Source organism: Zonotrichia albicollis, chromosome 3 (genome assembly GCF_047830755.1).
Source record: "Zonotrichia albicollis isolate bZonAlb1 chromosome 3, bZonAlb1.hap1, whole genome shotgun sequence".
Lineage (NCBI taxonomy): Eukaryota > Metazoa > Chordata > Aves > Passeriformes > Passerellidae > Zonotrichia > Zonotrichia albicollis.
This window is the reverse complement of record NC_133821.1, coordinates 21,409,738-21,423,606: the sequence shown is the minus strand read 5'-3', so window position 1 is coordinate 21,423,606 and position 13,869 is coordinate 21,409,738. Positions and strand designations below refer to the sequence as shown.

The 13,869-nt window shown below is 42.6% G+C and overlaps 1 protein-coding gene across 6 annotated transcripts; it reads right to left on the bottom strand.

The window, feature by feature from the left end:
• Positions 1–1,247: 1,247 nt before the first annotated feature.
• Positions 1,248–13,660, bottom strand: YPEL5 (yippee like 5). Of its 6 annotated transcripts, none has more exons than XM_005493844.4 (7): positions 13,520–13,660; positions 10,254–10,387; positions 10,095–10,159; positions 9,770–9,922; positions 8,903–9,001; positions 5,000–5,172; positions 1,248–3,417 (listed from the first exon to the last, which is right to left on the bottom strand). In XM_005493844.4, exons 6-7 carry the CDS (start codon positions 5,138–5,140, stop codon positions 3,193–3,195), a joined length of 366 nt encoding a protein of 121 aa, XP_005493901.1. In that variant the 5' UTR covers positions 5,141–5,172; positions 8,903–9,001; positions 9,770–9,922; positions 10,095–10,159; positions 10,254–10,387; positions 13,520–13,660; the 3' UTR covers positions 1,248–3,192. The 6 variants fall into 6 exon arrangements, with proteins under 6 accessions (XP_005493901.1, XP_014127349.1, XP_026653145.1 ...); XM_014271874.3 differs by having other exon boundaries at positions 10,095–10,154; XM_026797344.2 differs by lacking the exons at positions 8,903–9,001; positions 9,770–9,922.
• Positions 13,661–13,869: the final 209 nt, after the last annotated feature.

Genomic DNA, 13,869 nt, shown 5'->3' with positions numbered 1-13,869 from the left:
CTTTTACACTTCACAAAGACACCATGCAAACTTTCCCTCTTCCCAAACCTGTGTTCTGCTGAAACAGTAGCAAGGAAGTATTCCAGCTTGGAGCACACCCACAGGATGGGATCCCAGCATTGGTGACATGAACTCTAATCCAGCCCACGTCCTGCAGATGTCACAGCACCACTGCTGGCCCAAGCTGTGGCCCAGGAGCACAGATCCTGAGGTCTCCAGGAATGCAAGGAGCACTCTGTTGTGCACGGCAATTTTCTTGCTCCCTTCTTTACCTCAGGCCCCACCACAGGCCAGGCAAAAGATCCCTGTGGTGGCACATTTTCCTGTGCCAGCCCTCCTTTGAGAATCCCAGGCTACTGTACTACTAAAATTGCAGCTGATGCCAAAGAGCAATGTCTCCTCTGTCTCTAGACGTGCTGTAACCAATGGCCTTGTTCCCCACAGATAAGTTATCTGTGTTCACACACCAAGTGTCTCAAGGAGGAGCAGCCAAAATATAGGAGGCTAAACTCTCCCAGAGCCATCAGAAGTGATACAGGAGGGAACAGCATGTAAGCTAAAACAGCAAGCCAAACTCTGCTGTTTGAAAGCTGCATAGAACTTGCTTAGGTCTCATGGGATTTTGAAAAATTCAATTCACATGTGTTTTTCAAATCAAAGGCTTTGTGAAAAGTAATTTTTAGCATCTCACACCAACATTCTACTGAAATGGTCTTAATGTAAGTTAGAATAAGAGCCCCAGACTCCATCACACCAACAGAATAATCCTTTCATCTCAGTTCTTCAGCTTTAGAAGCTGACCAGCTGCTGGCAGGTTTCTGGCTAACATTTGAACACAAAGGAAAAAGTCACAGAAGTCCAGATATATAATACCAAGTTCATTAATTCCCAAGCCATTTCAGCAGCCAAAACCTCAAGTTTCTTGCAGAAGGCAGATTTTTGCTTCGCTTGCTGTCTTTTCAAAGTCATGAAAAGACATTTGGCACCCGGAATTCCATAAAATGAGCCATTTTTTGTTTTCTCTTTAACAGGAGTAAATTGAAGGCTTTGAAGTGTCCAAGTGGTATGCATGAAGCTCTACTTTGCTCATTCCAAAATCAACATAACTCTTTTACCACCTATACAGAAAGGGATGCTCATCAACAGCTTGTCACTGTGCTGCAGAAACTTAACACAAGGAATGAGAGATGGGTTATGTGATTTGGCTGACAGACTCCATGACAATAACTCTAAAAGCACAGCAAAGATCAGTTCAGGACAAAACATACTTTATTGTACTGTAATGTCAGAAGTACAAGAAAAGTACTGCAGAGAACCATGCTAATGGCGCTTCCAGGGCCTGTGAAGGACAGAAGTACAAGATAATGGGGTACTACTGTACTCAGTGCAAAAACTGATTCATTTGAGGCACAAGTACACTATTGTTTAAGCAGCTTGATTCAAGCACAGCTCTGGTATGTGATCTACTCTGTTTTCTTTCTATGTGACATTTCTAGAACAAAGCTACCTTGACATGAAAGAGGCAGTAGGTTCAAGTCAGGGGTGTCCAACTTGCCACTTGGCAACCAAAAAACATTAAGAAAAATACTCTGCATAGTCACCCTCCACATCTTAGTTTCAGATATGGAGCTGTGTCTAGAGAAGAAAAGTTACTCTGAAAGGTCAGAACCCAGATCCATTTGGCTGGGTGGGGTTCCCCTTGCTTCCTGCGTCTGTGGGTAACTTAATTCACATTGACCACAATTTATCCAATAAGAAAAAAAACCACAACCAACTCATATCTTGGGTAAGAAATCATACATATCTAACATTCAAATAAATTTCAGCCCTTGAGATCCTAACTTATGGCTTAAGACACAATGAAATAGTTTGGGCACCCTTGAGTTAAGTTAATGAACAGCATTTTTGCTAAAAAAGGCAAGCAAGATCACTGTTTTAAACAGAGCTGACCTCTACAAGAACAAAGCAGGAATCCAAGTCACTAGTTACTACTAGGCTGACATGTACTGCTGCCCAGAAAGATAAAAACATAACATCACAATGAAAACGTTCAACAAAGTTGAAAGATAAAGGTTTCAACACCAGAAGCAGCATTTGAAAACAAGCTGTTTAAGTTAATCTTTTCAAGAGATGCAGATTGCATAACTCTACGCATGAACAAACATGCTGGCAATCTTCTCCTTTTACACAGCAGCTGTGTTTAACATAGGAAGTTCTGGGTTTAAAGAAAGCTACTTGAAGAAGAATTAAGATTTGCAATTCCCTGTCTAACTTAATGAGATTAGTAGAGAAACGAAAAAAAATGACTACTGAAACAGTAGTTTCTCAGTGGATCCCTATCATTACAAACACAGCTGGATTTGTAAGCAATGCAAGACTAAACAGACAGCTATTACTTTATATTATTACTATGCTCATAAGTTACATCTGTTAAAGTTAAAAAAAGCCAAGCAGTTTCACCCTATTTCAAGGATAGTTTCCAATCAACACCAGTTTACATGGTGAATGGGACTTCACGAATAAACAAGGAATGGTGACATCTTTGGGTCAAGAATGACAAGAAATAATGGGCTCTGTGCTACCAATCAACCTCAACAAGAATATGGCACATGGGCCAGCCCAAGCTGTACCAACACTGAACCTTTAGCACTCAGCACAAATTCGGATCTCTTCACTTTAGCTAGCAAACCAGGTGAAAAGGCTGGGTAAAAAAGACCCAAAAAACCAAAAACCTAACTATAAACTTAAGCCAAAAGTTGGAATATACTTTTAAAAAAACATCTGTAGTTTTAAAATAACTTGATGCTGACATCAGTTTGTGCAAACTAAAAAAAAAAACCAACCCCTCACTGAATTTCTCTCCAACAAAAGAAAAATCCTGCAAATATTTTCCTTTAGCCCACTGTACCTTAAGATACAATCTCAAATCTAACAGATGTAAATGAAAGAGAGAAGAAGTTACAGCATCTGCACAACATTCTTTCTACAAACAGCTGCTGGAGGGAAAGTAAAATATAAAAGGAATAAAGAAAGTAAGGTTCCATCTGAAATATTCTCACAATCTTTCCCACATTGTAGTCCATGAATCCGACTCTGATGCTAAGGTGACAGTGTATGTAAGCAGATTTTTTTGTTGATTTTATTACATTGGAGTTTCAATTGAAGAGAACCTGAGCAGAGACCGGGGCCTCTTCAGGAATTGTCGGATGGAACATGCTCCTCGAAGCCCTCGCTCTCCCGCACCAAGGCCCGCTCCAGGATGACGCGGCCCTCCTTGTAGCGCTGGCTGTCCTCGGTGGCAAACTCATAGATCCAGCCCAGTTTGCTGTTGCAGTTCTTGCAGCTCACATCCCGCACCATGTGGCGGCCGGTGAGCATGACCCGATCCTGAACCTCGCTGTACTGCAGATTGACCACCTGGGCAAACACACAGGCACAGGGAACAGCACAGAGGATTAGTCTGCCTAGGGGAATCCTGCTCAATGGCACATTAGAAGGGACAGGGACGAGCCTGTGGCACCACACACAACTGAAAACTGCAGTGTAGAAATCTCCTTTGTGAGAGAGAGGGTAACACCTTAAAGATGTGCTTCATAGGGATGTAAAACCCTCACATTTTAACTGAGAGACACAGATTGCTATCACAAAATATGCAAAAGGACTGCGTTCAACTCTGGGTGAGAAACTCCCAGTGAACAGCTTGTAAATTTGTATTAAACCACTTGTAAAGTATGTAACCCATTTCCAGCAACTGATGTGATCACCAAGTCCCAGAATTCAGAAACAAAATATTAAAAGAGGTACTTCTTTAAAAATCTTGTGGTGCCTTTGAAATAATTACCTAAGAAACAGCCAGGGTCAGTGGCTGAGAATGTAGACATGAAACATGCACCTTTTGTGTGCTGTATAAGCAGTTTAAATATACTTGCAACTTCTTTTGCAGCATCACCACAAAACCGGGATGTTTACTTCATTGAAAAGTTGATGTCAGAACTATACCCAAGCTGATTCTAAAAGATGGGACTGTACTACTTTCTCAGCTTGGTACCTGACTGGTTCAGATGTACAGCTTCTGACTGCAGAAATGCAAAACCTCAAACTGCTGTAATGAAACCCTGCTATTTAACATTAAAAAAAAAAATCTAAACTCCAGGATCCAGAGTTTATTGGATGAGGAAGAAAGCTCTCAGTACTGATAAGATTCAGGATACCAGAAGTCCCAGAGCAAAACATAAGACACTATTGATGTCTCTATCAACTCTGCCAATGGATAAATGGCTTATAAGAAAAAAAAAACAAAACTAAAACAAAAAACAAAAAAAGAAAACTAAAACCAAACCAAGCATTTTATGTTCAGGAACTTTGTGAGAAGGCAAAGGACAATCACCATTTTTTTCAATTAATCTAATGGAAAAGTCTTTATGCAAAGTTAATAACAATCCTACAATTCACTCAAAAATTTTGACATTTGTATTTTGATCTATTGAATCGAATCAATTAAAAACTCTTAAACTAAACCAGAGTATTACTGCCTGTAAAAAAGATTGTGATTGATTGTGGCAACTTCAGTTGCGAGACTACCGTTACATTAAATGCATTTCAGAAATTAAACAAAATATTACCTAGACTTTTTTTTTTAACTGCATAAAAGTGAAAAAAACCCTCTGGAACCCTTTGACAGACACCAGATACTCTCAGAGTGAATTTGAGGTTCATATTACTGAAGTCTCTGAAGTTGAAACTCCATCAATTTTGGCCTGAGGCCTCTACATACACAGTCTTCTTTACAGTCTTTCAGCATTTCAGACAAAACTAATTTAGCTAAGTTCCTCATCAACAGTAAATGTCAAATTTGACTTCAAAGATAGAAAAAAAAAATAGTTAAAATAGTAATTATGCAACACTTTAGCCAAGAAGTTTTTTCGATCTCATGACAGATTCATATCCCACAAACTCATTTTTCAAAAGTAAACAGCAGTTCCTCCAACTCCTTACCAACCTTGTTGAAAAGAAAGGCCCTCCCTGTGGCCCCTGTAAAGCGAGTGGAGATGAGCTCGGAGCGGTTGGTCAGGATCGTGTCGCAGTTTGCGCAGGAGAACAGGCGAGTGCCACCAATGTGATCCAAAAAAATTCTTCCCATTTTTACAACTTAGATAAGTTTCTACTCAAGACCTGAAAGCAAAAAGAAACATCATGTAAAAAAAAACATTTCAGCAAAAAAATTGAAACACCCAAACATCCAAAAATTGAAACTCCAAACATTCCATATATATGGCAGAATATTCTTCAAACCAATTCTGCAAATGATTGCTCGAAGTCATTCCTCTGTTGGTGAACTGCTAAACTTACAGTCTGCCTTCACCCTCTCATCATGACAAGTTACTTCCCAAAGTGACCATTTCACCAATAAGATTACTTAAATACAAACTAATTACATTAAATGAGAAAAACACAAACTGAAACCTTTAAAATACAATTCAGACTTTTGCAGACCCCCTACTGGCCCTACAGTTCTTAAACTCAGAAGCTTCCACTTCTTTTAACACAATACTGAAATTCTATTTCAGTACATTCCCAACAACTCACTCATCTTAGTCAGCACTAAGAAATGAAGCACTGAGAAATACACTGAGTCACCAAGACAATTATAGCTTAATTTTCCCAAGTCACCCCCACCTTTTATAATACATATTTATTATGTCACTTCCCCATAGCTTTGCACAATTTATGACACACGATCACACAACACCACCACTCAGAATGCTGGTATAGCACCCTGGCTGCTGTATTTGACTTGACAATTCTTTGTTTCATAGACACACCAACATAGGAAAGATTTCGATGATATTTCACATAATAAACAATCCACCCAGTCTTTACACCAGACAGTTTTATATACAAATGTTTAAAGTTGTCTAATCCAAATATAAAATACTGTGTAATTTATCCAAGGTATTTCCAAAGCCTCATCACTAAAATACCTCAGCAACTCTAATGAGGAAAAAAAACAGAGCTAAAAAACTTTATAGCAGATGACCTGCAGTGCCTGATAAATCAGCCTCTTCACTGCTTAGGAAAATTCAAGTGTCTCACCAACTTGACACGAACTAACATAAATTACTCAAAGTTAACTAGTGAGTAGGCACAGAATGTATAGCTGAAACCTTAAATCTCGAAGGATGATGTAACATGACAAAGGAATTGAATTATGATGTTATTTCCCTTTCAACTGCAGAAGTTTTATGACTAAACTTCTACAGTTAAACAAGTTAAATGTACCTCCATTTATGCTTCAGATTTAGAATCAGAAAAATGTATTGTCTCTGCTTTTGTCATGCAGAGCAATGCAAAGTAAATCTGACACACTGCAATATTAGAATTGTGTGGGCTTTACTTTTCAGAGCAGGAGACTGTGCCGTTCACAGAGAAGTCAATCAAATTCTGTGCTCATTTAATTGAATATTCTAAGTCAAACACCATTAAGAAGCACAAATACCTAATTTAAACTAATTTCAAGGTTTAGGGGATCAGTTTCTTAAAATTTACTCTTAACATGCACAAAGCAAATGGACTAAAACTTGCACCTGCACACACAGAGCTTAACATACCATTTTTACATCTAAAAATCAGAAGCCACTGACATAATGATTTTTTTCCAATTACTTTATTTCACACTTGTTTTCTTACAATGTCAGACAACAAAAAGGGCTCCTAATATTGAACAGAGAGATTTTAGCTCAGGTTCCTTACCTTCACATTTTTCAAATCACTATTAATCTTCTCTATCCCACCTGAAGGATATATAAAAATCAAAAGCAGTGTCATGACTCTTTCTTTTAAAGGTGAAAAGAAAGAGTCATTTCTCTTCTTCAAAGGATAAATTAAACAGGTCTGAGTGTTAGAAGTGTGATTCCACTCAAAACACACAAAGCATTTTCATTTAGATTTCTCTAAGCTTTGTACCTTCCTAATTTGCCTTTATCTTTTGCAGCAACCAAAGGAAAAAAAAATTAAAACTTGAATAGTGACAAAATGAAGGAAAATCAACACACAATAAGTGTGAATAAACAAGTATCAGTAAAAGTCTCCAGCCAGAAGAAACCACAAATACAAGCAATTAAGGTGATTGTAACAGATATGCCCATAAGGCACTTGGCCTAGGTCCATGTGCCATCCTTCCTAACTCTGTTATGTTTGTGCAGATTGTATTGTGAATTCAAAACAATTAACTGATCATAAGTTACAGTAATGTGGAATCAGCATCCAAAGGGGTATTTTTCAGAGTAAACACGATGTCCACCCTGTCAGTACTTTTAGAAAGTAACGTAACATAAATCCAAACCCATCCCTATCTCACCAAGAGCAACACAAACACAAAACCTGGTGTCCAGAACAGATCCCTTACACAGACTGACCCTGCACAGCATGACATTTTGAAAAATGCACCTAAACACTTCAAATGCAAGTGCATCACCTGCCTAAAATCATAATTCATGCCAGTGTTCTCAGAAAAGCATTAGCCCAGAGACATTAAAAATGGAAATTAAACACTTCAGAAGGGAGCACAAGTGCAATTCTAACAAGCAAGTTCAAAGTCACTGCAACATACAAATATATTACTTCTGGATATGGCATTATGGCATGGACAGAAGTCTTGAGTCCCAAAGATGTCAAACATTAAAATAAATGTGTAAATAAATACATTCAAAGACATAAGGCTGAAAAATCTGCCTACTAATACAAGGCCTAAAATCCTCACTTACTTATGCCACCTTAAAGAGTTGATAGTAACCTAAACTCACAGCAGAATCTAACAAACCAACTGATACCAGAATATATTTTTTCAGAATACAGTGCATAAGGAAATCTATATTCTTGAAATAATACACATTTAAAAAATTTAGAAAATTAAATTCTACAGTCAGCACTGTAACAGTCAAAACAACGTAGATTTTGTGTATGTTTTCTTAAGAAACTACTAAAACACTGTAAGGTTACCAGTAACTTTTTCAAAGTAACCTCTACACTTAACTACCACCTGGTAGACTTCAGTCAAAATATATAACAGGCTACAGCTACCTCTAACCTCAGTTTTGATTGCTGAATTCAATGAATTTGTAAGGGCGCAGCTGAAGCACTATATAACTAGTCACCTTATGTTATGTTACTGCTCATAGTAGTAAAAAGTAGGAAAAAATTACACAATGACTTCAAGTAATGCAGACTTAAAATGCCAAACTTTATAATGGATTTTCTAAAAAACCTAACATGGACATTTTGCTTTCTCCTCTCCTGTAAAACAGAGAAACTGATTTCAACTAGAAATCATTTCACGGTCTCCCCTTCCTTTTTCTTCCCCCAAGCTAAAAACAGAGCATTCACTTATAAGGCCAAATCAGAAGGCACTTGCTGTGGATAAAGACTCCTTTCTCCTTATGTAAGGATGCTGAATCCTGTAAGGTATACTTACTGCACACAGAAAAAAAACCAGAAGCACAACAGCACAAGGGGAAAGCAATTTTCCATAGCTCCCAGGCTCCTGCCCCTTACAAAAACAAGTGGTGTGCACAAAGTCACCCAAGTTAACTGTGCAGATTTCTTTCCCTATAGTTTCACTACCAATGGGAAAGGTACAGGCGTCTATTTATGTTCACACATGCATAAATGATCTGAAAAAGCCACTTACAGGCAGCTTTGATAGGCAGTGGGAGGGCTCTCTTAAATGAGGAGAAGCCAAAGAACTGTGAAACATAAAAGCATTTCTAAAGCTTAAGATCCTCTAAACAGGGGGAGGAAAATACAGTAAGTGCACTTGGCCATTCATCCACTATTTACACTTAAAAACACAGAAAATAACTTCCACTTGTCCAGAGAACCAGTCAGGTTCCCTAGTGCTACTTACAGCTCCAGAAAGTGACACTATCCCACCAATTCCATCATGCTACCAGCAGAATTTTCCAAAGTAGTGGACCACGATCTTGGTTATTCACAAAACCAAATGCTGAGGAAAGAACAGATTATTTTTTTTTTTGGCCCATGATTTCACTTTCAAAATCAGCTAAGCATTCTTTACTGGGCATGTATCAGTGATGAAGTTCTAGAGCTCCTGCCTTCATGCAAATTACCAAACACAAGTGATTATATTAAATGAATGGCTGCAATGTAAGAAAGGCAGACTTATTTACTTTCCTTAAAGGGATATAAAGTATCTATTGCATGTCCAATCTCTCCAGTTCCAAGAGAGGGGCACTTCATGAACTGAGAAATGATGACACTTCCATTATTCAGCACCCAGACCACCTTCCTGAGAGGACTTTTAGGAGAGCAACCAATGACAGGTCATATCACCTAGCAGGTCAGGCTTGCTGACAGTGCATGATTTTGACAGGACATTATTCTGACAGCATAAAGCTTGATACCACTCCTCAATCTCTCTGTGAAAGACTTGCTCCCTGCATGCTTCTCCCAGTAAGTGCATGGACAGACAGGAAACACAGGCACTGTGGCTGAGTGCTGAAATGTGTATTCCCAGATGTGTAGCTCCCAAACTCCCCAAACACTTTCAGTGTTGATTTCAGCAACACTGAGCAACAACCATATCAAAGGGCTGACATTCAACAGCTTAAATTTGACTACTATCTGCACACACACCCAAAACCTGAAGCACCACTTGGTTGGTATTTGTACTACCTCATCTGCCTATCTTCACCACCAATAAAGAATGAAAAAGTAACACAAATAATTATTTATTAACATCTTTTAAACTAACAGTCAGTGTTTTCTTGTCCTGGAATACATCTCTTGAAGACACAGGACCGTCAACACTTGGGAGAGCCAGCAAGCACTTTCTCTATACACTGGACTGTGGATATTTCACAGGAGGAGCCTCAGAGTTGCTTCAGCACCATTACTGCGTTCACATCTACAACAGAGAACAGCTGCTAGTTAAAGGACAAAAAACTGTGACTGCCTCTCTTTCACCATTTAACCAACTAAAAACATTTTCTTTTGTGAGCAAATAAGCGTTCTCTACCTTCTGAGAAAGGTTTACGCATTCCCCTAAGCACACTGACACATTCTCAAGATGTACTTACCCTGGAACCAGGCTGAAACTTCATCATGGCCTCTCAGGAACTGAGCTTCAGCTTCCTCTTCTCATCTCAGAGACAAACAAAAGAAGAGAATTCTTAGCACAACTGCACAAGACCAAACGTTAAAGAATTATAAAGGAAAAACTAAAACTTGCTCCTTACCTTCCCAGGTTTCCCTGCTCACAGGTGGGGGCACATCCAAAAACACACATGTGGTCAGTCCCTTGGGAGGTCGGAGATTCAATGTCCACCACCAACTTCTGCGACTGTCCAAGTAAACAAGGCCTGGCCTCTGCCTACATGCAGAATTGAAACCACCACATGTAGCCAAATGTGGAGAGAAAATGAACTGGACCAGCATACTGTGCTCTTTAGAACCATCCAGCTATTGTAGCAAACTGTGAAGGGAACTGAACACAGTCCAAAGACAGTGGCAAAGTCCAGATGCAGGGCACAGCACCCACCAACACCAGGCTGCTTTGCAGGATGAAAACACCCTTGTGCAAGTTGCAGCAGTGTAATTTCATATTGCAGGGTGCAATAGTATCATTTCCTATTGCAAACTGCATTTTTTCTTAGGTAAGGCAAGCACTAGGACACTGGCATTTAAATTTGTTTATGTCATATTGGTGCAGTGAAACACTAATCCAGGGTACTCTGTTTCACATTTCCAGAGAGCAGAGGCACACACAGATGGGTGCTCGTTTCTCATACAGCCCCCCTATCTCAGCATCTCCCACAGAGTAACTTAAACCCTCACAATACTCTTGCTAGATAACATATAAAAGTATTACTTTACAAATGCTATCAGACTCAGATTAATTTTCTTTCCCACCACTACACAGAGTCCAAAACCAGCAACTAGACCTGTCTCCCTGCTTCTTTTTCCCTTCATTTTCCTCCTTTCCCCTTCCTAATTACTCCACTGTTTTTAAGAAAGCTGTATTTCCTTATTTTGCAATAAATTTACTCTTACACTACTTAAGCAGTTGAGACAACTTTCACTTATGAATCCATTCTGCAACTTTCAGAAAGCTAAACTACACATTTTCTGTTTTTATTAAATTTAGTGCTGAAATGATACAAAACTTCATCCAAAGACATCACTGATTTAATGAATCATTAAAAATGAAATCCAATAAATAACCTTTTAAGAAATGGTGTAAAGACAACCATCATCCAAACCAGCCACATCCAGCTGGCAGAAAGGGTGCTAATACACTTAAGTGCATATCACCAAGAGATTTTTATATTAACTAGAAAGGTCCTAAATGTAGGTGAAGGCTCCAAAATTAGAGATCACCCTGCTAACAAACATCGACGGTGTACAGTCATTTCATCTACACATTTAACAAGTAATTTTTAACTTAAATCTTGCTTAAGGGAATTACGTATTTCAGTGAGAGCTGAGCAACCCAAGATTTCAACACAGGTCAAATGTTGGTAAACAAACATGAACCAATGACCTGACTTGGACAACGCCCCTTCAAGCTTGTGATGACTACCATGTTAAATACAGATATATAAAAATATGTACAGCTCTCAGTGTGTGACAAGTAACAAATACAGCTTGTTCTTGTCATCTTCTCTGTTGGGCTTTGAGATGCAGTTTCATTTGTCCTTACACCCTTGGCAATCACACTTGAAACTCACTCGTCATTACTAAAACCTATATACAAACAATAAGCTCTGCATCTCTAAGTAATTCTGTAACTACGGAAGTGAAAGTAGCAGATGACAGAAGCCTCCACACAATACTTTTGAAGACTACTTTAGAAAAATTGAACAGCACTTAAAAACTGACAGTTTTGTTTGTCACACGCTCGACTTGAATTCAGCCATCCAGAAAGAGGCTCTGTATAAAAATATACATAGGATTTTATATATAGCAGTTACATATATATATTATATATATAGCTGTTACATACAGTCACGTGAGGGAATGTTTACAACTCGGGAGCAAGTTCCCCTCCTGTCAGTCATAAACATTAGCTAAGATAATGGTTAATCTAGAGCTATTAGTTGCTGACATCGAGTTGTTCTGTGATACCACTTTCGAAAGAGCCCTGCCCTGTTTCTCTCTCATAAAACCGTGTGTACTTGCTTTGTTATTCCCTCAATCTAACCCTAAACACGTGTTTTTTGTTTAAGGAAACCAAAGACAAATAATTTATTACATTCTACGGCGATATCAGTCCAAAACACGGCCTTCATTCTTAAACAAACACGCTGGATTAATCTAATCTACATCTGCTTGCGCAGGACAGCTGAGGGCTGTGCACAGAGTAACAAATGAAGCAGACAATCAACAGTCTTATTTTCGCTTTGACTTAGAACGTTCCCAAAAACAACGGCAGAACATTTCAGCTCCCTGGGAATCCATACTTCCACCGGGAAAGCCCCAACCCGAGCGCTGGCAGCCGGCTGCGCCTCGCTGCTGAGTGAACCGCCAGCACCCCCACAAAGCAAACAAGCACCGGGGCCGGCCCGGTGACAGCTCCCGGCGGGAGGCACCTGTGCGGGGGGACACGGGGCCGCACCGCCGGCCAGCGCTCGGTAGCGAGCGGCACCTCCGCCCGCGGAGAGGGGCGATGCGTCAGGCGCCGCCGCCGCCCCTCGTGCCACAGGGCAGGGCGGTTCAACCCCCGCGGAACCTCCGCGGCCGGGCCCGGGGCGGCGCTGCGGGGGCGCCGGTGCCGATCCCGGCGCTGATCCCGATCCTGGTGCCGGTGCCGCGCACACACAAAGCCGCGCGCGCGCGGGGGCGGGCCCCAGCCCGGCCCGGCCCGCGCGCCGTCACGGGGGCGCGCGCAGCCAACCGGGGCCGGCCCGGCTCGTCCCGTCCTCCCCCCCTCACCCCCCCCGCCGCCGCCGGGCGCTGCCGGGAGCGCAGGAGCCCTGACAACAAACAGCAGGAAACAGCTGACGGGGAGGCACCGCCGCCGCCTCCGCCGCACCGAGGGGCCGTGCCCGGGGCCCACCGCCGCCCCCCATCCCCGAGCCGCCCCCACTCCCGCACCGGGCCCGGGCACGGCCCCGCGCCCACCCGCCCGGGGCTCCGCGCAAGAACCGGCCCGAAAAGTTGCCCAGTGCCGGGCCGGGGGAGGAAGTTGTGTCGGCGGCGACAGGGAGGGGGTGCTCGGTGCCGGCCCCCGCCGGGAAGGCTGGGCGGCGCTGGGAGACGCTGACGGAGAAGGGGACGCGGTGAGGGAAGGCCGGTGCTTTGTGGCGGCGCCGGGTAACGCACCGGGTCAGGCAGGGCCGACCACTGCCCCTTTCCGCGCCCGTCGCCGGACCGGAGCGGCTCGCCCGGGGCTCTACCGCGGCCCGACAGACACAGCGCCGCGGCGCGGCGGTCGCCACCTCCCTCCCCAGCCGCCCTGGCCTCCCCTGGTAGCGCGGGGCGAGCGCGGCCCCTGCCCGGTTACCTGGCTGCGGGGAGCGCGGCGGCGGCGGCTCCGTGCCCGGTGTCTCCCCCGCCCTACACGGCCCCGGCGCTCCGGATCGGCCGCGCGGCTCCGCCCCGCCGTGGCCCCGCCCCGCCTGTCAATCAGCGCGCCGAGGCCCCGCCCCGGTCCCGCCCCCTCGCTGCCGCCGAGGCCCCGCCCCGGCCGCCTCGCGCTCCGCCCCTCCCCGGGTCGCCTCACGGCCGCGCCCGGCGGGGCACGCCGGGTCACGGAATGACAGAATTACAGAATGGCAGAATTACAGAGTCATAGAATTACGGAATCACAGAAGCATCGAATCATCAAGGCTGGAAAAAACCTTTAATGTCATC

Coding starts and splice junctions, on each gene's coding strand:
- YPEL5 (XM_005493844.4), bottom strand. CDS start 5,140: ATGGGAAGAATTTTTTTGGATCACATTGGTGGCACTCGCCTGTTCTCC. Junction 3,418..4,999: donor GGGCCTTTCTTTTCAACAAG/GTTGGTAAGGAG, acceptor GTGTTTGCCCAG/GTGGTCAATCTGCAGTACAG.